Consider the following 23,779-nt stretch of genomic DNA (forward strand, 5'->3'; position numbering starts at 1 on the left):
GACTGCTTAGGACTGCACTTACTCCTCTCACCCCATCCATCACTGCACATTTGCAGCCTTTGGTGCACCACACCAGAGAGGTTTCAATAGCAAAGGCAGTGTTATTTTAGCAAAACTTGGCACCCAGGGGTTCTTCCCCTGAAGGGAAACCAACCAGAGCTGCTCCATTGGGTACCAGCTGGGAGAGGCTCTCCTGAAGCTCCAGCAGGGCCCAAAGCTGAGCTGCAGCCTGTGGTGCCTGTGGTCCTTCCAGGGCTCAGACAGAGCTGCTGAAACCTGCCCTGTAAAAGGTTCTGCAATTGTTCCAGTTCTGGCACAGGTTACCAGAGATGTTTTCACTGCAAATGATTTTGAGGTTTCCTGAGGAGGAGAAATCCTTTCCCAGTGCAAGTCTTTATTGATGTTCTCACCAGTCACTTTCCAGGAGCAGAGATGTGAACCAGCACAAGGAGGCAAAGATTAAATTGGTGTCTTTTCAATGTTTTCCAGGCCTCCCACTCCCTTTTTTGACCTCATGCAACACAGATACAAGGAGCTGTGGATGGAGGAGCAGAGAGCCCGGACCAGAGTCCAGCACGTGGTGAAGAAAAAGGTGGGAACAGTCCAGCAAAGCTTTCCCCTGATGTGCACAGCACTACTGGGCACAACCCCCACTGTCCTACCCCATAAGGGACAAATGGGCAGCTCCCAGCCCTGGGAAAGGCTCTCAGCTGGGAAAACATCCCCCTGACTACTACAAGGCTGATGAAGCCTAACAAAGATGAGCATCCCCCTGCCAGGAGCCCCACAGGCTGTATTTGGACATCAGCTCTGCCCAGGTTACCTGTGACAGTGGCCACAACCAAGGAACAAGCAGCAAATGCTGCAAGGACAGCCCCAGCCCTGAGCCTGGCATGGTGAGGTTGGTGCAGCACCCACAGCAGCTGTTGGAGTGTAAGGCTGTGCTGTTAAACAAACCAACATTGTAATATCATTTAAAAGCAGCCAATGACTGTTTTATTAGTTAATGGCTCAAAGAAGAGTCGGGCTAATATGGTAATGACCAATTTCAATGGGCTTACTGCCATCACAAACTGTGCTTTATAGTTGAAGTGCAGGAATACAGTGCCCTTAATTAGCAGCTATTTTATGAATACACCAGCCTGGGACATTGGAAAGTGCATCCCTACTTTATCTACTAATGACTGATGTTTTTAATCACTAAAGTTGCCTCCATCAAGCTCCCAAGCCTGCAGCCACCAATTACTGAGTTAAGCAACACAAACCTGTATCCTAGACCACAGAGCAGACAAATTCTCAGGGTATCCAGGTACCTGCACTGGCTTGTGCTGGGATTATTGAGCACTGTGACCTGAAATTAATCAGGAGAGCCAGGAAACCCCACCATTGTGAGGGTGCTGGAAGGGACTTTCCCAGTTAGGGATGAGCTTTTAGCTCATTGCTGTAGCTCAGGGCACAGGCTTAGGGTTAGTGGTTGGTGGGCAGCAGTCACCTCCTTCTATAAAGAGAAACTGAGAGCTGACAGCTGCTCATATGTTTTAACTATCAGTATTGGCTGCATGGACAAGGAAAACTCCCCAGATCATGGAATTGTGATCATCAACCCAAAGCAACTGTTGGCCTCATCCATCCCAGTGTCACTGCATTGCATGACAGAGCTGATGTGCACAGCTGTGCAGCTGTTTGGGCCACTGCTGTTTCTCTTTGGTTGCAGACACATGCAGAGCAGCAGTTTGAGCCCATCTTGGTCACTTTTGGTTGCAGACATGTGAAGTGCAGCAGTTTGAGGTGCTGGTGTTTCTCTTCAGTTGCAGACAAGAGAAGTGAGCAGTTTGAGCCCACTCTTGCTTACCCTTGGTTGCAGACATGTGAAATGCAGCAGTTTGAGCCCCTGGAGTTTCTCTTTGCTTGCAGACACGTGCAGAGCAGCAGTCTGAGCCCCGTGTCTGTGTTTGCTTGCAGACAAGTGCAGAGCAGCAGTCTGAGCCCCGTGTCTGTGTTTGCTTGCAGACAAGTGCAGAGCAGCAGTCTGAGCCCCTGTGTCTGTGTTTGCTTGCAGACAAGTGCAGAGCAGCAGTCTGAGCCCCGTGTCTGTGTTTGCTTGCAGATGGGCGAGGTGCGCGAGAACCGCACCACATTCCTGCGCACGCACCCGCTGCCCATGAAGGAGGAATCCTTCTGGCACCTCCAGCGCTTTGAGAAGGTACAGGGCCCCCAGAGCCCATCCCCTGACCAAAGACAACTTTTCTGGGCCTCTACAAGCACCTGATTGAAATCAGGGACACACTCTAGCCTTGCCCACATGCCCCAATGAATGATGTTCTCAACTCAGAGCTCCCCATGAGCCAGACCTTAAAATGGTTCCAGATATGTTCAACCCCTCAGTGTTTGAGCATCAGGGTGGGATATTTTTTGCCAGCCATAAGCCCTGGAAGAGAGGCAGCAGTTGTCCAGATAATAACATATTTTGTAACTTTTGTGCACTTTCAAAAGCTTCCTGAGATGAGAAACACCTTTTTATATCTTGTTGTTAGTACAGGGTGGCCATTGCTCTACAAGAGCCCTACACAAGCAGGACAGTCACACCTGCATTTTGGGGCCCTGCCCATTTCATCAGCTCTCACTATAACTAATTCAAACCACACCAGATGTTTCAAGAAGTTTTTCCACCCCAGGATTAGAGCTTTCCAGAAAGCTTACACTCTTGATACCTCTCTAAACTACCTGATTGACAATGTTCACCCTGAGACAAAGCAAAGGGTCTGGCCAGGTTAGAGATGTCCTTGACACTTCCTTTAATTGATCCAAATAAGAGCCAAGGTGAAGATTTCTTGTTCTAGTGATGGGATCTAAACATCTCCCTGAATTCATCTGTGCAACCTGCTGTGCTCTGGGGTACTTGTTAGAATTCCATTAGCTTTGTTTGTGGTGTAAATTATATGGAAACTTCCAGTGAAGAACTAGGGGAGGTTTTAGGAGAGAAGGGGAAAGAGCTGGACCAGTGGAATGGAAAGGAGACACCAGAAAGTGAAAGCTGAAGCCTTGCAGGGAGTTTACATGGCCAAAATCATATTTGGCAGTGATAGATACCACTGCAAAAAGCTCTCAGCTCTCTGTCCTGGCCCTTCTTCTGGTGGGGTTAATTTTTTTGCCACGCTGTTGATTTCTAACCACACTTTAAGCAGCAAAGAAGCCCTGTGATTTCCTGAAGGTAATTTACTTGTACAAGTTGGAGAGTTTTACCCAAGAAATGTGCTGTGCACCACCTTGATGTATTCCTCTCCTGTCCTGTCTAAGAGTGCCCCATTAGCATATGTCAGTAATCATTTATCCCCACTGCCTGTCAGCTCGGAGCTGCTGCTGCGCGGGAACATGACCGATCGCTGTTAAACAGATTGTGAGAGTCACACGAGATCCTGGGGCAAGCCTCCTCTTTAGAGCTCCTCTCACCCCAGACCTTTCCATCACTGTTCATTTTTCAGCCTGGGTTTTGCTTTGTGCTTTCCCTTTTGTTTCATCAGTGGCTGTGGTTGGGTTCCTGCCCCAGCCATGGGTCTCAAACCTTCAAATCTTTCCTTCTTCTCGTTCTCCTTTTTCTTCTCCCTTTCCCTTCCTTCTCAGAAGCAGAAATCCAGCTCATTTTGCACAGCCTCTGCAGATTTTCCACTCCTCCTTTCTCATTGAACTGCCCTGGAAGGTTTGCCTTTCCCCAGTCACAGATTTAACAGGCACAGCCCACATTAGAACTTGGATCAAGGAATTTGTTGCTCACTTCACCTTCAGTGCATGGTTTCCACCATGGGAAAATAACTCCACTTGGACATCCATAAATGTTTACCCAGTTAAAAGCAGTAACAACCTGGAGGAAGTTAAGGGTTCCCAGAGATATTTGGTGGTCTCCAAACTGTTCTTTAAGTACTCTTCCAAAGGAGGGTTCTACAGAGATGATGGAATGGTTTTGAAAGCCAGACTGACCTAACCCAGGGACTCCAGGAGTCAATGTCAGTCCCTCCTTTACTGAGGTGACAAATGACCAAAACACTGCCTCTAATCCATGTAGAAACCTCATCCTACTGTGCAAGAAGAATGAGAAAAGCAACCACAAAAATATCACCTCACAGAAACCTTGTTAGCATTGTTAGCAGACTCAATCTCCATGTTTCTACCAGCCTCTGGTGGCTTTGTCCTGCTCTGACCAGTACAGAAGATGCTCATGACTTGAGAAATACTCCAGACCCTGGGCAAGAATATTCAGAGACTCCATTGCCTGACCACAGCCTCAATTTAAACTTTATTTCCATGTGATCTAAGGCAGGTGTGAGGTGCAGGAGTGTGATATTCTCAAGCCACTCATCCTTCTGGTCACTCAGTCACTTCATCATCTGGAATAACACCTTTCAGTCTGGCCTGCTCTGGGTCTGAGAGGAGCAACACCCAGCCACTGAAGTAGTTATAATCCAAAAGAGGGGCAGCAGGAAGGTGAGATTTTGTTCCTTTAGGCCCATAAAAATCATCAAGAATGATTTTTTTCATTCCCACTGTGACCCCTACAGAGAGCTGCAGAAACTGGGCATGGGTATCTCTGCTGGCTCTTAAACTGGGTTTTCCATTCAGTCCCTGGCACCATGAAAGCTTGCCCAAGAAGTGGAAGAGAAGAAAACAAAGGAGCTTTTCCCTCCCCACTAATTGCATCCACTTGCTCTCTGCATTGCCAGAGCTGCATGACATTACATAGTCATTCAGTCAGTAAAATATGGACAAATTGACTATATTTTCATTTGGATTTAGGTTTCAGCCCCACTGCCCACACTGTTAAGCTAACTGGGTGATTTACAGGCTCTCCCACACCGGGTGCTCCTGTTTGATCTGGCCTGTGGTCTCCTGGGCCCCCCAGCTCACCAAGGCAAGCAGGTCACAGGGAGCCAGTCCTGTCCTGATGGCCAGTTCATTAGGGAAAGTTGCTGCACTGAAATGTTTATTTATTTATTTATTTTTAACTAAACCAAGCAGATGTTAACTCCTTACTCACCTCAGCAAGATGCTTCTACTGCCCTCCTCTTCCTCAGCCATCCCCCAAAGCAAACAGCTCTGCCTTGCTTTGCCTGCAGTGACACAATTCCAGGGCTCAAGTTTTGCCAGCATGGCTGGGACTGTGCCCCAAAATTTAATTTATTTGTAGATGTGGGACTGCATTCCCTGGGGACTGTACTCTCAGGCATCCAGCATGGACATAAATCATGCAATGGTTTGGGTTGGAAATGGGCCTTGAAAATCATCTTGTTCCAACCCCCTGCCATGAGCAGGGACATCTTCCACTGGACCAGGTTGCTCCATCCAGCCTGGCTTGGAACACTTCTACAGATGGGGCAGCCACAGCTTCTCTGGGCATCCTGTTTCAATGCCTTACCACCCTCACAGGGAAAAAAAATGTTTTCTAGTATCCAATCTAAACTTACTCTCTTTCAATTTGAACCCATTCTCCCTTGTCCTGTCACTCTGGGTTCTTATAATAGTCTTGCCCCATCTTTCCTGTAAGTTCCCTTCAGGTCACCCCAAAACCTTCTCTGTTCCAGACTGCACAATCCCAATTCTCTCAGCCTCCTGTCCCCCACGTTTGTCCTAGCCCTGTGTCACTCCTCACCTGTTGGCTCAGGCAGAATTGTGTCAGCCAAACTCTGCAAAGGGCATTGCTGCCCAAATGCAGCATCTCCCCCTGTGTCAGGCCAGGCTGAGGCTCCAGCCACGTCCACCTGAACATTTGATGGTCACTATCCAAACCCCTAAGTCAATATTAGCCACCCCCAATATATTTCCAAGGCTCTATCAAGCCAAGAAGGATTCATGCAGCAACAAAGCAGCAACACAGGACAGAATTCACCAACGTGTCAAAACAGCTCCGTGCACCTCCTGTCACTGACACACACCAGGGTTCTTCCTTTGCTCATTAGAGAATCCCAGCTCACAGAGACACTCAGGTGGCTTGTTTACTTGACCAAGCAAGGGGAAGGAAAGGAAATGCAGCAACTTTGGACAAGACTTTTGTCACCGCTCGCTGCCTCCCCGAGCAGATGAAACGCGCGGCGCGGGTGCGCGATATGAATAAGCGATAAGCAATTGACGAGCAAGTGTTCGGGTACCTTGGCAAAAGACTTAATTTGCAACCTGGCACAAAATCAAAGGCTCTGTCAACGGCTGAGCGGCTCTCCTGCGTACGCCTTGCATTACCTGGGAAAGCTCTGTCAGGTAAATTTCCACTGAAAGTAATTAGAGGAATCCCCACTGTATAAAGTTTGCAGCAAAAAATTCTGGGCTCCCGGAATTTGATTCTCACCAGGGATCCGATACCTGCTCGCAGCCTGATCCTTCGTCAGAATTAACAGCTGAGGTTTAACACGTACACACAAAAATGTTCTGCATTTTTTTTTAATGCCTTACCTCTATTTTTGTCTATAGAGCTGAACTGACAAGCACAGCTCATGTAATCTTGCAGCTGTTGTCTTGTCAGAAAAGCCCAAGATTCTGCTTAAATAACCTGGGCTTGATACACACAGCACACAGGGCTGGCTGTTCAGGTACAGCATTGGTCCTCCTGGGTTTGAGGGCAGAAAAACTTCTGGGACTTGGAGTGCTATAAAACTCTTCTCCTGGGGCCTAAATACTGCTTAAATAATAAAGCAATGAGTTCAAGAGCTTCCTGTCACCACACTGCCAGATCAATCCTCCCTTCTTCTGGGACTTGGGCTGACCAAAAAGAATTAAAATCAGTGTCAGCTGATGGTTGTTCAATGGCCCAAGTGACATGAGCTGGTGGCTCCCAGCCCTGCAGTGACAATCCAAAGCAGCATGACTGTGGCCTGTGGCACAATGCAAACAGAGAGCACAACACCCTGCAGGGCTCCAAACAGGCAGCACAGACCCAGTTGCCCTGGGCACGATCCCTGCACGTCTCCTCTGGGCCCACAGCCACTCCATGGCTAACTGCAGGCTCTGGGCCCCTGTCAGCACCACTACATTTCCTTGCAGATTCTGGAGGTTTTCTTGTTTTGCCTCCACAGTCAAAGATTCCGGCAATGCAATCACTCAAATCAGAGCAAAGCGTTTTCGTGATCCAGGTTTTCCCACTATCCCTTGTGCCCTGGACACTTAACCTCTCATCCCACACATTGCTGCCCTCTGTCACAGAATATTTTGGCTTGGAAGGAATATTTAAGGGCCATCTAGTCCAGTTCCCCTGCAGTGAACAAGGTCATTCTTAACCAGATTGTGTTTCTCAGAGCCCCATCCAACCTGACCTTGAATATTTCCACAGATGGAGCATCCACCACCTCTCTGGGCAACATGTCCAAGTATTTCAACACCCTCATTGTAAAAAACTTCTTATATCTTATCCCAATTGACCCTCTCTTTGTAAAAACCATTACCTGCCATTCCAGCACTTCCCTCAGGGAGAGCGTGACCATCACTCCTGTGCCATTTCCATTGCTCTGGACATCTCCTGATTAACACAGGAAAGCAGCACCCTCCTGTGCAGCTGTACAGCCTAGATCATCTCCAGGGCAGGCTCCACCTACAACCAGTCCCCAGTAGCCAAAGGCAGCACAAGGGACAGTGGGCAGCCAATTCCCATTGCTCTTCTGGAGATTCTCACCCATGAAGGAAGAGATTTTGGGTGCTCACATCTTGTGGCAGGCTGAAACCACAGACACTGTGTTGGGTTATGGGTGAGCACCTGCCATTGCTGCCAGTACACAACTCCATGGAAATGCTTTTTAAATGGGTTTGGGATTTCATTCATGGCCCTGTTCTGACTTCTGCAGAGATGCTATTTATCAAGATAACTTTAAGTAAAACTCTTTCCTGGCATGAAAAGGGTCAGGATTCAGACGTCAAGCACATGAGGTCAGTGTGAAAGCTGCCAGCTCTGGTCTGACCCTGAAACATCTGCCAGGGAGGTGGGGGGCACACTCCAGGTTACAGCTCCAGTGCATTAATTCTTCTTTCCTCATGCTGTTGTCCAGACCAAATGACCAGTGAAACCCAGCAAATATCTGTGGCCATTATTTTCAGGAAGGGCAAAAAAAACCCCAAATCTCTATAGGACATTAAATACAGCAGCCCAAAATCACCAAGCACTATTTGAAGCCTTCCTGGGCTTGAAGCAAATAAAGATCATTTAGCCCAGGCTCCCTTGTCCCACATTTCCCTCTGTTCTTGGAAACGTGGGGAGAGAAAAATCAACCCCATTCGTTAAGCCAGTTAAGCACGCTCCTGGCAGGAAAAGCCACATTATTTGTAACCCTAATAATCCAACACTCACCTCTGAGCACAGCTCATCTTGGACAGAATAACGTCTGTTTTAAAAGTACCTGCCTCTCTCTAACTTGTCATGGCATTTGTTGACAACCCTATTGAAAGCCGCTCTGGATGCGGCTGTGAAGGATCTTTCAGCACCTCTTTCTCTTTCCTAGACAGTTTTTGAAAGGGAGGGGAGAAAAAGAAAAAAGCCATCAATACAGGGGGAAAAAGGCATCAGCAGCCAACATCGGCTGATGAAGCGCCTCACCTGGGCCCCCAGCACACCGCCTCCAATTAAATCAAAATGGTTTGTTTTTAATGGTCTTTTACACTGACAAGTGGGCTATCATTCCAGGCCTAGAGAGCTGTCAGGGAGCCGAGGCAAATCCTCCGTTGATAATGCCCAATGCTTCCAATTAGGAGCCGGGGCCGCTGCTGGCGCACTAACGATTCCCCAGCCTCCCCCAAGGCCCCTTCGGCGTTGGCTGTTTCGTCTTGGCTCTTCCTCCTCCGCAAATTACTGACACAAAACGGAGGCGCCCCGGTGCCTCCTCACCACGCCGGGCCCCGGCCCTGTTGGATTTAATGAGGCGATGGAAGTTTTTGCGGATCTTTCGCTAAATTCTTTTCTTGTTTGACAGCTGCTTGAGTGTTGACCTTATAAAAGATTTAGTGTTTCTCATTATTTTCTGTCAAGCTTTACAAGCGGTGGCTTGGCGGAAAAATCATTTGCATCTCGATGCTCGCGCGCGCGGGGTGGGTTTTTTTATTTTTTATTTATTTTATTTTCTATTTTGTCTGTACGGGGATGCTCGGCGCTCTGAGCGTCAGCGTGTGCACCCTACCCTTCTCTGTATTGTTTGTTTTACTCCCCCCTCCCTGCCTTTCCTGAAAAAAAAAAATTCCACTGTTTTGTGTTGTTTTGGAGGGAAAAAAAAAATAAGCCCCAGGATTTGTTAGATTCCTGTAAATGAAGGAGGGTTTGGGAAAGGAAAAAAAAAAAAAGGAAATAATAGAGATTGGTTTCCTGTAAAGTGAACACAGGAAAGTGTTTTGTCACCCGCTAAAAGGATTCGATCAAATGGATGATGGAGGAACCAGGCTGAGTCCCGGGTGCAGCTTTGATGTTAAAGTGAAAAATGGTGCAAGGCTGGGGAGCTGCTGGGAGCAGGTGGGCAGAGCCAGGCAGGTGCTGGGAGAGGAACAGGGACAGCCAGGTCTCCATGGATCCTTCCAGGCCACGGGGAGAGCCTGGTGCTGTTCATTACCTGCTTCAGGCCTTTCCAGGGGTTCTTTCTCGAGTCACCACAAACCATTAAACGCAGCTCTTGCAACTAAAACTCCCCCCTGAAGCTGAGCTTATTTTGCACCCAAGGGTGCTCACAGAGCCCAGCAGCTACAGCACCAACAAAACCCTGCTCAGTCTCTGGGGTTTGCTGCCATCAGGGGAGCTCTGTAGGGAAAACATTCTTCCCTGCACCAGCTTGGCCTTTCTGCATCTCACATGGAATTTATCAGCCCTCAATTAACACACCTGACTTAATGTACCCTTCAATTTAACACACTGTTATAGCTGTGAAGCTCTAAAGATACTACCCCCCAAATACATATTGAAGTTTTAGGAGTGGTAATTATTTTTCTTGCCCCTCTAATTCTGTGAAGCAAACGCTGACATTACAACATCCCAGCTGCAAGGGTCCTGCAGGTTTTCATTTGTCAATAATAAATGAAATGAACAGCAGCAAACATTGCTCCTGAGCAGCAGCTGGAGCCCATGGCAGCTCCATCATCCTGCAAGGAAAACCTTTCAGCTTTTCCCTTCAAGCCATATTCCTGCCACTGCTCCAAAAAAAATCCTGGCATTACCAACCCATAACTGCAGCAGAGTAATGGCAAAGATCATCAGCTGTCTCTAGAGGAGGTACCTTTGGGTTCATCATTTAAAAATATGAATTAGAAGAATCAGAGACAAGGATTCATCACTGGCATTGACTGCTCAACACCAGTCTCTGTCATAAAAAGACCTTTGACCCAAGGACACCCTTATCTGGGCTCTAATGACTGGGAGGGTTTCTCATTTTTTAAAGCATCGCTTGCCCCTGTCCTACACCTGGTGCTCCCCACTCACTCATGCTGAGGGCAGGAGCTGGCATCCCTCACAACTTCCCCAAGGCTCTGCTCACTTTAATTACTGCCAGTTGTGGCTCAGTGGGACATTTCTCACCCAGGAGCTTTGTAGGAGATTGGAGTGAATTAGCTGCTGTTTCCTCTCCTATGGCATCACCCCATCCCAGGCAGAAATGTCCCCGTGCCAGTTCCCAGCACTGACAGGAAGGCAGAGGAACATTCAAGAGAAGCAGCTCAGCTGTCCTTACCTGCAAGCACTGGATTTTTCTAAAAAAATCCCAGCTGCAAAGGAAAAACTGCTGCACCTTTAATGGCAGGCTGGAGTTGGAACAAGCAGGGACTGTCCCTGCCAGCTCTCTGGGGTTACCCACCTCCTGCAGCAGCCCCTGCTTCTGCCTTCCCCACTCTCCCTCCCTGAGAGGGGTTATGTCACTGCTGCTATTTGTGAGGAAGCACAAACATCCAGAAACAGCTGTCTGAAGTTAGGCACTCAAATGCATATTTAAGTACCTGAACGCCTTCCTCCAGAGAGGGGGAATAGCTAAATATGCTTTGTTTGTCTTGATTAATGAGATCACTAGCAAGCTTTTCAGGGCAAAGACTGCTCTGTATTTTTACATATGCAAACCCTGACATCCAGCCAGCCTGAGCAGGGTGGATGGGGGAAGAGGGAGGCAGCTCAGCACAGGCACACAGGCAGATGGGTGGCACAGGGAATTGTGCTGGGGCAGGCAGAGCCCGTGGCCCCCCATGGAAAACACCCCAGTCACTGCACCTCCCGTGCTGGTTTGCTGCACAGAGCTGTGTGTGAGCCCCACTGCTCGCCCCAAAGGGCCCTGGCACCTCTCTACCCCCAGATTGCTTCCCTTTTGTTTATTGGCATGGGCATTTTTTCACCCTCACTCAAAGGTGATTCCTGGGCAGCTGCTGCTTCTGTGTTTTTAGGTCCCCTGACCTCACCAGGGGCTTCTCTGGGAGCTCTGAGCCCACCCTGGCCCCTCAGTGAAGCACCCAAGTCCAGTGTTGTAGAAAACAACTCATATTTATGTCAGGGCCCACCTTAGGGCATGGCAGCCTTTGAAAATGTCAGACAACAAACACACAGCATAATAAAACTACAGGGGCTTGATGCTAGAGCAGGATAAGAACCTCCTGAAGTCAATCAGAAAGCTGCTCCTCATTTTAAGCAGGTTAAGTGTTTAACTCCAGCTGGAGACATCTCCCAGTCAGGCAGAAGCCCTTGTGCAATCTGCAGTCTCCTCCCTGTCTGTGCTTCAACCCATTTTCTGTGCATTGCCTGTAACCAATCCTCTCTCTGCTCCTTCCCTCATAGGCTAAGCCTCATCTCAGGACTTTTCCAGACCCTAAATCCCGTCAAAAGGCTCTCAGTGCCTCCCACTGAGGAGCTCCTGTGAGCTGCCCCTTCCCCAGAGAGCCCCCACTGCAAGGATGGTGCTGGGCACAGCCCTTGGACCCCGGGATTCCACAAGCAATAGACTTTCTCTCAGGTTTTACAGAGTTATGCTAACGCAGATATAGCCAAATAAATCATAAATGTAAAAGGAACAATTCAGTCTCAGCCTGTTCATTGCTTTGTGTCAGGTGCACAGCACAATCCTGATGAGGATACTCAGTGCTCAGACCAGCACAGCCCCACAGGGAGGCAGGACAGGTTCCTTCCCTGCTGGTTCTGGACAAATAGATTGGATGCAGCCATATCCTAGCTGATATCAAATCTCTAACATCTCATCAGGCCTCATTTCTTTGCCAAAAAAAGCTCCCCATCAGTGCCTGATTCAGCAAAGCCATTGCCTGTGTGAAGGAATTCAAACACCTGCTTTGAGTGCTCTGCCAAACTGGGCCTCACCACAGGCAGTGCCTCTGCTTTAAGGTGGCTCCAGGCAGCTCCACACTCCCCCTGCAGCAGCTGCTGCTGCCTGGAGTCCCCCAGGGCTGAGCCTCTCCAAGCACTCACTGAACAAACTCCAACTCTACCAACCCCAACTCAGCATCCCAGCACCCAAACCCACAGGCTGAGCCAGGAGCCAACGCATTTGGAATCCACCTTCTCCCAGCAGAGCCAACAGAGCATTTCACTTCATGTAACTTGGTTAAAAGTGCCATTATTTAAACTGTGGATGTCCATTATTACTAAAGGAATAATTGATGTCTCATACACAGTCTGCTTCTCACATCTACCATTACAGACCAGAGTTTACCAGCTTTTTAAGCCAAATTATCTCCCAATTTTTATATTCTCTCTCCCACTGGCACTTGGAGAGCTCAGGTGTGTGCACCCCAGAGCTCTGGGAGGTGACATCTGCTGTGCTGGGCAGCCCCAGCTGCATCCTGAGCTCAGGTGGATGTGCCAGCGTGGTTTTGCCCCCCACACCTTGGCACTGGGATTATCCCAGTCCTACATAAAGCCACCAGCAGCCAAAGGACATGAAAAACCCGTGCTGAGCTCAGGGCTCATTGCTCCTCAGAGTTCCAGCCAAACCCTTAACCCCAAACCTCAAAGAGAAGAGTTCTTGATAACACTACACTGCATTGCTCTAGATGAAACAACAAAGTAAATTGCAAGGGCAGTTTGTTTGCTTGGTTTTTACCTCTCAGGACAAGGAAGGCTCCCCAGGAGCTGCTCCAGCATTTCCAGTTTGTACCTCAACCTGCCCTTTTATAAGGAAGGAGCTGTAACAAACTCCACCCTGCCCACACCTGAGCTGAGGGAGGAACAAAATCACCTGCTCCACACCGGGAAACCCCTGGTACATGGTTGTCTCTTTTTAGTACAGGCCTCTAAATAAAACCCATCTAAAATAATGAGGGGGATAACAGCAGGGCTTGCCAAGCTGGCAGAGGTGGATTATAATCAAAGGCCTTTCCCACCTCCCCAGGGAGGGAGGAAGCTGGGCCTTAAATGACTTGTCTTGCTAAAAATGACACTGTTTATGAGAAACCCAGGCACGAGGTTTGTCCTTCTGCCTGCTGGGAGCCACATCCAGCCCTTCTCAGCCCAGCCCCAGCATCCCTGTCCTCCTGCAGCAGCTCCCTGGGGTGTGCTCAGGGAAGGAAGCACCTCCAGAGAGTCCTGCCAGGCTGGGAAGGGCTGGCACAGAACGGTGTGAACCAAAGCAAACCCAGCAGAGCTGCTGGTCGGGACAGGAAACCAGCAAAGAGACCAGAAAGAAACCCGAAAATCACCCCACAAATCAAAAAAGTGCGTTCAGCAAACAACTCTCGGTGCAGCTCAGAACCGACAGATCTGACAATAAAATGCTGGCCTAGGCCGTGCCCCGAATGTCCCCGGTATCACAGCTGGGATGGGCACCCCTGCCCCGTCCGAGCCGTGAGCCGGCGAGTGCCGGCCCCGCTCCTTGTCCTGCAGTGACACCCACCGGTAACGAGCTCCTACCGCCGCCGCAGCGGCTCCTCCGGCTGCCTGTGCCCCCCTTGCCCCCACCCGAGCCCTGCTCTCCCTGCTGCCCATGCTCTCCTTTGGTCACCGGAGCATCCCGCGGTTCCAGCTGGGCACGGCCTCACCCAGCACCCAGCCAACCTTCAGAAGGGGTTCCTCCCTCAGCCAGAGCCTTCCAGGACACCGGGCTGTGCAGATATTTCTGCATTAACCCTTGCTCAGTCACCGTCAGAGCTCAGCAGGGAAGGGAACACCTGGGTCAGCCTGGGCCAGCCCTGCCCCTTGGCCCCAGGGCCAAACCTACACCGGTGACAGGAACCAGGAGAGCCCAGAATCACCCAGCAGTGTGGGATGAACAGCAGCTCCCAAAGCTGCCACAGTCCTAAATCCACCCCTGGATTGTGACTGAAGCTTGTGAGGAGCTGGCTGTGAATGCATTGGCATCAGGGGTCTGCTCTTGGCTGATTGATTGTGAACAGGAACAGTCTGGAAATCGGGGTTTAAGGGCAGGCACACACAGGGAAGGAGTGTGCACTGCTCCATGGTCTGTGCTGGGAGCCACAGAAAAATCCTTGGAACCCCACCTGTCCAGGGTCTGGTGATGTGGGAGGGACACCACATATGGGCAGAATGGGGCACATTTCTGCCTTGGGAATCTAGCTCTGAAACAACTTAATACAACAATAGCATGAATAGTAATAATAGCAAAAATAATTTTAGTGTCGTTAGAACATGAGTAGCAGTGCATCTGTAGCTGCTGGGAGCCCTGAGTGTGGCCTAGGAGTGACATATCTGTCCCCAGGGCCTTGGCTGGGCATGGCACTATACAGAACCTGCTCTGAGAGGTTCAATCAAATACCCACCAAAACCTTGCACATCATCAGGAATTTGGTCTCATCTGGGGACTTCCTTGTGGTTATTTGAAAGCAGGTGCTTTATTCAAGAGCAAGCCTCACCTGCCCAAACCTGTCCCTGCATGGCTGATCCAAATCCTGATCCTAATCCCACTCCCAGCCCTTCTGCCTTTTCCAGTCCCATTCCTGGTTCCAAACAAAACCTCGGTGCTGGTTCTATCCCCGTGCAAATTTCCACCCCAAATGTGATCTCCTGGTTGAACAGGGAGGCTGCCAGAGCCCAGGGACCAACACAAACACTGTGAGGAGCTGCCAAACCCCATCAGGGTATCAGCACCATTTCTCACCAGGACCTCTTCCTGCACACCCATTGCTCTGTTCCAGTCCGAAGGGACACCTGACCCAGCCTCGTGGATGATGGACCTGCAAACTGCCCTGGTCCCAGTCCTGGCTCTCTGTGCTGGGAGGGACACAGGGCACAGCAGCAGCAGGAGCCCCTCAGCAGGGGCAGGGAGGCCGAGCAGCCCTCAGCACGAGGTGAGGGCAGGCTGGCACCGGGGCTGCTGATGCCGATTTTGTTCCTGGGCTTGTCCTCCTCTAAAGTTCTTTTGTTCCTGTGCCCCGATCGCAGGCGGCCCCGAGCTGCGGGGCCGAGGGCAGGAGGTGCGGGGGCCCTGCGTGCGCCGCTGCCCGACAGCTGGCAGCCGGGCTGCCCCAGGGGGCTCTCCCCTCCTTGGTCGCCTCCAAGCTGCCGGCCAAGGGCGGCTTTGGAAGAGGGACAAGATGCAGCTGACTGGCCGGGAAGGTGGGGAACAGAAGAAATCGAGTGTTTGAGAAATAACCAGCGACATCGCTTTAAAGTGACGCAGCTCCACGCGCCCGGGTGTGGACGTTTTCCCATCTCCGCGGCGAAGGCTCCATCCACGGGAAAAACCCCTAAATAAACCCTGGAGGAGACAGCAGCCAGTCTGACCGCGAGGAAGGTGGGAATCGTGCGTGAGCCTGTCCCTCTCCAGCCTGGGAGACCAACAACAGCAAACCCCGACGGGGCGGGAGGGAGGAAAGTTGGTGTCTCCGGCAGAGCCGGGCAGGACGGGGCAGCCCTGCCTGAGGCCATCGGTGTTTTATTTAAAATGCGATTGACGGCAGAAAAAAAATCCGCTCTGAGTGCGGTCCGTGCCCAGTTGCAGCAGTCGGTACCGCCCTGGGCGCGGGCACAGCGATGCCCGCTCCTCGCTCCGGCGGCGCTGGGCGGGGGACGCGGCTGCCGGCGGCCGCCTGGACCTCTCTGCTCGGCCACAACCGATTGCCAGGGCACGCAACGAAATTCGCAGCTCCGAGGCTCATCTCGGGCTCAGAGCAGCCGCCTCAGTGCTGGGGGTTTGGGGAGGTTTCGGTGCTTTTCCTTTCCCGCTTTTTTTTTTTCTTTCTTTCTATCTTTTTTTTTTTTTTTCCCTAAATTTTTTGTTTTTAATTTTAACGCCCAGCAAAACTTTCCCTGCTCGGGAGGGACCGATCAGATCAGCTAATTGCGGGGGGAAGCTCGCAGAGAGCAGTAACCCCTCGATAACCCACCCAACCCACACCCCCCCTCCCTCCGCGGCTAATCATCCCATTAAGAGCCCCATCAGCGGGATAATGACAGCAAAAGAGGGCGGAAACCGCCCGGAAAGCGCGGGGATCCGGGCCACAATTAATTCCCGTTAATCAAGCTCCGAGGTGTCGCCTGGTGGGGAGTGACATCCCCCAAATCGCCTGGCGGCCAATGGGCGCTTTCACACGGGCTGGGTGGGGGGTGCCGGGGTCCCCCAGCCGGAGCGGCCCAAATTCAGCTTTTTCTCCCCATTTCCCCCGTTCCCCCCCGGGAAGGGCGCGGCGCTCCCGCCGCTGTCCGCGGTGCTGAAGGCACCGGAGCGACTCCGGCGCTGTCCGAGGTGCTGCGGGCTCCGGAGTGACTCCGGTTCCCCCCCGGCGCTGTCCGAGGTGCTGTTGGGGAAAGGGGGGCACGGCGGCGGCCCGGCGACTGGCCACCCCCTCCGCCCTCCCCTCGCCCTTCCCCATTGATTTCTGGATCATTAAGTGGTTAAGGCGCTGCGAAGCCTTCACTATCGATCGCTGCCTCCCCACCTCCGGCTGGGAGCCCCCGGGCTGCCCCCCAGCCCCGCGCCGCCGCGGCTCCGGGCACGGGTGGGGTGGCCGGGACCCCGGGTAAGGTTGGGGTCCGTCCCCCCTCACCCCACCCCCTTCGCGGCCAAAGTTTGACTCTGCCTCCCTCTCCCCCCCTCTCCTGTCTGTCTGTGAGTGCAGCTGGGCGCGATGCTGAAGACGGAGCAGCCCTGGATCTAACGCGCGGCGCCTCGGAGAGCCTTGCAGCAATTGTTGCCCGGATCCCAGACTGAACTTTGCTCTTTTTTTTTTTTTTTTTCCTTTATACCTTGTTTTTTTTAATTTTTTTTTTCTTCCTTTTTTTTTTTTAATTTTTTTGTTTTTCCCTCCTGTTATCGTTAATTATCATTACCAACCCGCTTCCGCCGCGCCCTCCCCGCCAATGCCCGTGTGAGCGCCGGCACCTCGCGGGGGCCATGGAGGGCTCCACCGGCTTTGGGATCGACTCCATCCTCTCCCACCGAGCCGGCAGCCCGGCCGTGCCCAAGGGGGACCCGCTGGTGGGGGACGGCCGGTCCCCGCTGGAGCTGAGCCCCCGCTCGGAGGGCAGCAGCGGGTGCCCCTCGCCCCGCTCGCCGGGCCGCGAGTGCCTGGAGGCGGCGGCGCCGCGGCCGGGCCTGGATGCGCATCTCCAGCCGGGGCAGGTCTCGGCTCCCTCGCAGTCCCGGACCGTCACCTCCTCCTTCCTCATCAGAGACATCCTGGCCGACTGCAAGCCCCTGGCAGCCTGCGCGCCTTACTCCAGCACCAATGGACCTCACGGCGGGCAGGAGCCGGCGGGCAGGATCCCCACCAAGCCCGGCGAGGATTTTAGGGAGAAAATGGAAAAAAACACCAGCAGCTCCTCCTCGGACTCGGAGTACAAAGGTAAGAGCGGCTCAGCCCGCTGGGCTGTGTGAACCCGCAGCCTCCCGGAGCTCTGGGATCCCGCTGCGGACCCGAGCCCCGCTCAGGGCAGGTCACGGTGTCGGTCGCCCCCGAAATGACCGAGGGGTCGGCACCAGCTTGGGGAAACTTGGGGGTTCGGTGGGGCTCGGCCCGGTGGAAGGGGTTGGGGCAAGCAGTGCTTCATGGAACGAGCCCGGGGAATGCTCCGGGGCCGCCTTCCGCCGCAGAGATCCGGCTGTGCCGCTCCACCCGCCGGGAAAGGAGGAGCGGAGACGGATTTCTGCCTGCGGGGAAAAAAAAATTAAAAAAAAAAAAAAAAAAGAAAAACCAAAACAAACAAACCAAAACAGAACCGTAATAAAATAATCACGCATTTGCCAGGTGTTTGCCCTGCTCCGGCGAGAAACGAACAAGCCATTCGGCGGGGTTTGATTCGATTGTTGTTATTTGGGGTTATTATTTTGGAAATCGTTCAAAACCGAGCAGTGCAGACAGGGAGCCCCGGGCCGCATCCGCAGCGCCGGCGGCCGTGGGGCCGTGGGATGCGGGGGCTGCTCGCCCCGGGCCGGGGGCTTCGGCCTCCCGGGCCCCCGCAGCCCCTGCCCGGCCTCCCCCTGCCGCAGTCGGGGCAGGGAGAGGCACAGGAACAGCACGGCGGGGTTGAGGTCAGACCTCGCCCTCGGAGCAGTTTATCCCAGGTGCCTTCTCCCATCCCACCCTCGTCTCCTCTGCAGAAACTTTTCTCCGGGAAAATTGTTCGCCGGTTGTTTGCGAGGGAAGGGAGAGGGAATCCATCCAGCTGGCCGGAGAACAGGGAGGTGATGGCACCTCGCGGGGCCGCTGAATTTGTGGGGATTGGCAGGGGAAAAATGGGGGACAGGCTGAGCCCCGTCCCGGCTACAAATGCAGCCTGGGTTCGCCCGGAGCCGCTGGGCTGAAATCTGGTTCATGGAGGAAAAAATAATCACCCAATAAAGCCTCCAAAGGCGGCGGCAGGCTCTGGACATCACGGGGCGATTTTTACTCCAAACGAAGGATGGAGCCCGGGCTCGGTGCCGGGGCTGGAAGTGCCCCGGGAGGAAACATCGGCCCCACCACTTCGCAGGGCCGGCGGTGCCGCGATCCCACCTTGGCTGTTTGTTCTCGCCTCCTACACCCGGCCCCAATGCCTGCACCTCTTCTCCCCCTGCCCCAAATCGCCGAGACGCGAAAGAAGCGAGGGGAGAGGAGAAGAGGGGATTCTCTGCATCCCCTGAGCCGGCCGAGCCCGGGCCGGGGGTTCGGCTTTGGGTGGGGGCCGTTTCCCGGAGCCCCTCGGCTCCTCTCCCGTCCCTGCGGCGGGACAGCCACGGCCACGCTGCAAATGCCGTTTAAATGGGGGAAAAAATAATTTAAATCGCGAGGGGAACACCGCTTAAACGGGGCGCAAAAAAACCCCACCGCTTAAATGAAAGGGGGAAAAGACTGTCTAAGCGGAAGAAAAAAAATAAAAATCAATTTAAATGGGGAGGAAACCACAGTTTAAATGAGAGTAAAAGCCCCGCATCAATGAAGGAGTGAAGATCCCCGCTCCCAGAGCGATCCTTTTTGTGCCGCTTTGGAAATAGCCTTTCCTGGGGCAAAACGCCCCAGATTTATTCCGCAAAAAGGGGCTGCGAAGCTCGGCCTAACCCCCAGCGGCCAAAGTGCTGGAAAAACCCAAAATATTTTTTAAAATACGTGTATATATATATATATATATATTTAATTTTTTAAGCTAGGACTAGCCAGGGTTCGGTCCGGACCGAGCAGCGAAGCCGTCGCCGCCGTTCCTGCGGCTCTTGGGCGAGCAGGAACTTTTTAGGAGCCGAGGATCAGCCCAGGGGCCGGGCGGGGGGGATTTTCCTCCTCGGGATGCCAGAGGCCAGACCCGCTTTACTCCTCGAAAAAGTCCCACAAACTTTGGGGCCGCTCCCGGGAGAGGTCGGGGCCGACCCCCCCTGCCCGGTTCCGGCGGGTCGGGGCTGCCGCGTCCCCGGGAACCGGGGCCGGATCTCCCCGCCCAAGGATCGGCCCCGGCTCGTTCCGCCTGCTCGGCCAGAGCCAGGATTTCTGCTTGAAGGGTTTCACTCCCCGGTGGCTCAATTAACCGGATTATTGTCTTCCTACAGAGAGAAATCAGCTCGCGTTCGGCTCCAGCCTTGTCCCTACTCAGCCCCGCCACCAGCAAATTTAACATAAACCCCTGTAAAAAAAAAAAACAACAACAAACCCAAACGCCGCCGATTTGTATAAATCGAACCTATTTGCTCCGTAATCTCCTCCAGGAGATAGGAGAAGGCGAGCACAAGCAGGAATTTATTTTTCCCCTTTTATTTTTGTTGCTGCTCCGTAATTTTCCCATCACCTTCCAATATTTTGAGGCGTAAATTCCCGCATCGCTCCGCCGGCGCGTGTGTACCGGCCGCGCTAACGAACCGCCGCCAACCCCTCTCGTTCGGCCTTTTTTAAAGAGGGTTAAACAGGGGTTTGCCAAGTGCTTTCCCCAGTATTTCGTTGTGCGCCCTGGAGAAGGGAGTTTTGCTGCGTGCCCCGGCAGCATCCCCGGGAGGACGGAGGATTCTCCGCGGAGGGGAGAGGCAGGACCAGCACCGCAACATTCCCCTCCAAAAATAAAATGTGGGCTCGCAATTTTCGGGTTTGGTTAGTTTGTTTTGGATTTTAAAAAAGAAAAGAAAATAAAAGAGAGAGAGAAAGGTAGATAGAAAAAGGAGGAAATAAAAAATATCCAAGCACCAAGAAAGCTTTTTGAGTTTGGGGGAATACGGCCAGAGGAAGGTCCTGCCCCGAGAGAAATGAGGGGTGAGGGGGATCAGGGGGGTCTGGGCAGGAGGGCGGCGGGGCCGGGCCGGGGATCCCCTCGGCACAGTCCAAGGTTCCTGCTCCGATCCCAGACCCTCGGGACGAGGAAAAGCCGGGCCCGGCTCGGGGAGCCCTCTGGCAGCCGGGGTTAGAATTTACGGGGGTGCAGAGCAAATGTGCCGTGAGCCCCACTCGGAGCCGAGCCCTGCCCTGGGTCACCCCCTCCGCTGAGGGTAATTCCCTTCCTGCTCTGACCTGGCCTCTCTTCCTCCCTGTCGGCTCAGTGAAAGAAGAAGGGGACCGAGAGATCTCCAGTTCCCGGGACAGTCCCCCGGTGCGGCTGAAAAAGCCGCGCAAAGCCCGCACCGCCTTCACCGACCATCAGCTGGCCCAGCTGGAGCGCAGCTTCGAGAGGCAAAAATACCTGAGCGTGCAGGACAGGATGGAGCTGGCCGCCTCCCTCAACCTCACCGACACGCAGGTGAAAACGTGGTACCAGAACAGAAGGTAAAAACGCACCGTTCCCTCCTGCCCACAGCGCCGGGATCCCGCCCTGCTCCCCTCTCCGGCCGCGCACCCCCAAACCACGCAGGGATTTGCACCCCAAAACCGCCCCGTCCCTCCCGGCACCGGCACAGGGGCGATGCTCGGCCCGTGCCCGCCTCTCCCGGAGCCTTTTACCCCAAAGCCAAGGGGAGAAAAGCGATGCCGGGTGTGGGGCAGGAGGGGCAATCCGTGCCCCCAGCCCCGGCAAGGCGGGGAGGCAGGACCGGGCTTCCAGCTAAACACAACAGCATAACACATCGGCCCATTAATAATAGATACCAATTACTGCTTTGGGCATCAATAATTAACACCCTTTACAGTAATTACACAATTATTATTATGATGAATAATTTACTGGTGGAAATAGGTTTAGCGCTTCAGCGACAAATCTGTAAAAGGGCTGGCGACGCGGTGGCTTCGGTGGGTTTGTCCCGACATCGCCAGCCCCGACCATTGCCACGGCCACCAAACGAGGGATCCCCGGCTGCGGCCCCCGCCCTGTCCCCTCGCTCGTTCCAGGGTTTTACCCTCCCTCCCCATCGTTTCCAGTCCCACTTCTCCTTCTGCAAAGATCCCGCCACGTCGGGGCTTTGGGGAAGTTTAGGGGCGGCGGGGGACGCTGTGATCACCCCTCCTCTGCCCAAATCCCTCCTGCAAGGACACGCCGGAGCCGAAACTGAGCTCCCAGCCCTTCCCCAGCCCACCGGCGACGAGATCCTGGGGCCGGGGCTCCTCCACTAGATACGGCTCACACACATGAATATATATATATATATACATTTATATATGTATTTATATATACACGTTCCTATACCGAGATACACGCATTCAAAATATATACACTTATATATATAAATATATATACATATATATATATATATATGTATGTATGCATATGTGTATTTAGACACAGATATGTAGATATATTTGCCGCAAACGAATTCCCCGGGACCCTGCCCCACTCCTGTCCCCCCGCGGGACTCCCGCAGCCTCCCGAGCAGCCGGGCCCGGCACCGGCAGCCCCGGCCCGGGGAGAGGCTCCCGGAGCCCCGGGCGGCGGAGCGGGGCCGCCGCGGCCTCGGGTGATCGCAGCATCCGCGCTCAGCTCACGGATCCCCCGCGTCATCCTCGGGCCGTGTGACAATCCGGGACTTACACCCTCAGGAAGGGACTGAATTTCTGTCGCGATTTTTTATCGCCGGGATTCACATCCCGATATTGGGTCCCAGCCGGGCTCTGGCTCCGGGAAAGCTCCGTGGGAGCTCACACCGGGCTGCGCGGCGGGACCGCCAGGGAGATGAGCTCCCTCCCCCCATTAATGGGGTCTGCATCCCATCCCGTTAAATCCCATCCCATCCCGTCCCATCCCATCCCTGCCCTACAGGAGAGGCCGGCCCTGGGAGCCAGCGGTGGGAGCGGGGATGCTCAGCGAGAGCAGAGCCCGGGGAAAGGGGGTGTGCAAGGGGTAAAAAGAGCCCGGGAGCGGCTTTGGGAACTTCCTCCCCTCCTTGACCCCTTCTCTCGACTTGTCCCCCCAGGACCAAGTGGAAAAGGCAGACGGCGGTGGGCCTGGAGCTGCTGGCTGAGGCTGGCAACTACTCAGCCCTCCAGAGGATGTTCCCCTCGCCCTACTTCTACCCGCAGAGCTTGGTCTCCAACCTGGACCCCGGCGCCGCCCTCTACCTGTACCGCGGACCCAGCGCGCCGCCCCCCGCCCTACAGAGACCCTTGGTGCCCCGCATCCTCATCCACGGACTGCAGGGCGGCAGCGAGCCCCCGCCGCCCCTGCCCCCGCTGCCCGGCGTCCTGCCCCGGGCTGCGCAGCCCCGGTGAGCTCCGGTGAGCCCGGGAAGCTCCGCCGGCACCCACCGGGCCGGGGGAGGCTGGAGGGGGCCACCCCACAGCTCTGGGGCAGCGAGCAAGTGACAGACTCCCGCTCATCCCCAAATATATATATATTTATATATATATAAAATTATAAATGAGACCACCCCCTCCTTTTTTAAAATATTATATAAAGAATGCAAGGATCAAGGACAGGCTTGGCAGGACGGAGCCGCCCCTCACCCCGCGGGGCACTCGCCACCTTTTACCCCCTTGTGCCCCCGAGGGGCAGCGGGGCCGCTGCGTGTCCCCCACCCCGGCCTGGACGGCGCCGGGAGCAGGGGCGGGGGTCGGATGCTCCGGGGGGGCTTCGCCTCTCCGGCCCCTCCCCAGGAACAGTCAGGGGAGCCGAGCCACACCTGCCACGGGCGGCTGCGGGGAGAGCCCTCCCCGCTTTCCCCGGCTCCCCGAGCCTGGGGCAGCGGCCCCGCCGCCGGGAAGGAGCGCGGGGTGGCCCGGGCCGATGGCCCCAGCGAGACTTTGGGACGTCCGTAACTTAAACTTAAAAAGAAAAAAAAAATTAAAAAAAAAAAAAAGGAAAAAAAAAAAGCGGTGGAATGTAAATACGGTGCAAAATGTATATGAATTATTTATTTGTGAACCCTGAGGGCGTATTTGTGTAAGTGATTCTTGTCAGTCTGTATCCCGGGGCCGGCCCGGCCGGGCTGGGGGCGCGGGGGGGGCTCGGGGCGCCGCGGCCGCTCCCGCTCCCCCCTTTTTTAAATGTGGAAATAAAACTTCTTTACAAACAAACGGGTCT

General features: G+C 53.6%; 2 protein-coding genes across 3 annotated transcripts in view; both read left to right on the plus strand.

Annotated features, from left to right (window-relative positions):
* CFAP77 (cilia and flagella associated protein 77) overlaps positions 1–11,978 on the plus strand; it is a 59,100-nt gene extending 47,122 nt beyond the window's left edge. The window contains exons 4-6 of the mRNA XM_071454241.1: positions 490–592; positions 2,108–2,203; positions 11,756–11,978. Of these exons, the coding sequence (XP_071310342.1) occupies positions 490–592; positions 2,108–2,203; positions 11,756–11,824 (268 nt within the window). The 3' untranslated portion in view covers positions 11,825–11,978. The remainder of the gene's footprint in view (positions 1–489; positions 593–2,107; positions 2,204–11,755) is intronic.
* Positions 11,979–15,316: 3,338 nt separating this feature from the next.
* BARHL1 (BarH like homeobox 1) lies at positions 15,317–23,772 on the plus strand. 2 transcript variants are annotated; one of them, XM_071454120.1, is made up of 4 exons: positions 15,317–15,677; positions 17,002–17,727; positions 20,874–21,096; positions 22,674–23,772. In XM_071454120.1, the coding sequence occupies exons 2-4, from the start codon at positions 17,277–17,279 to the stop codon at positions 22,966–22,968; spliced, it is 969 nt and encodes a 322-aa protein (XP_071310221.1). In that variant the 5' UTR covers positions 15,317–15,677; positions 17,002–17,276; the 3' UTR covers positions 22,969–23,772. The 2 variants fall into 2 exon arrangements, with proteins under 2 accessions (XP_071310221.1, XP_071310220.1); XM_071454119.1 differs by lacking the exon at positions 15,317–15,677 and having other exon boundaries at positions 15,808–17,727.
* Positions 23,773–23,779: the final 7 nt, after the last annotated feature.

This window comes from Agelaius tricolor, unplaced genomic scaffold (assembly GCF_023055355.1).
Source record: "Agelaius tricolor isolate 1412-34295 unplaced genomic scaffold, bAgeTri1.0.p SCAF_38, whole genome shotgun sequence".
In the NCBI taxonomy this organism is placed as follows: Eukaryota; Metazoa; Chordata; class Aves; order Passeriformes; family Icteridae; genus Agelaius; species Agelaius tricolor.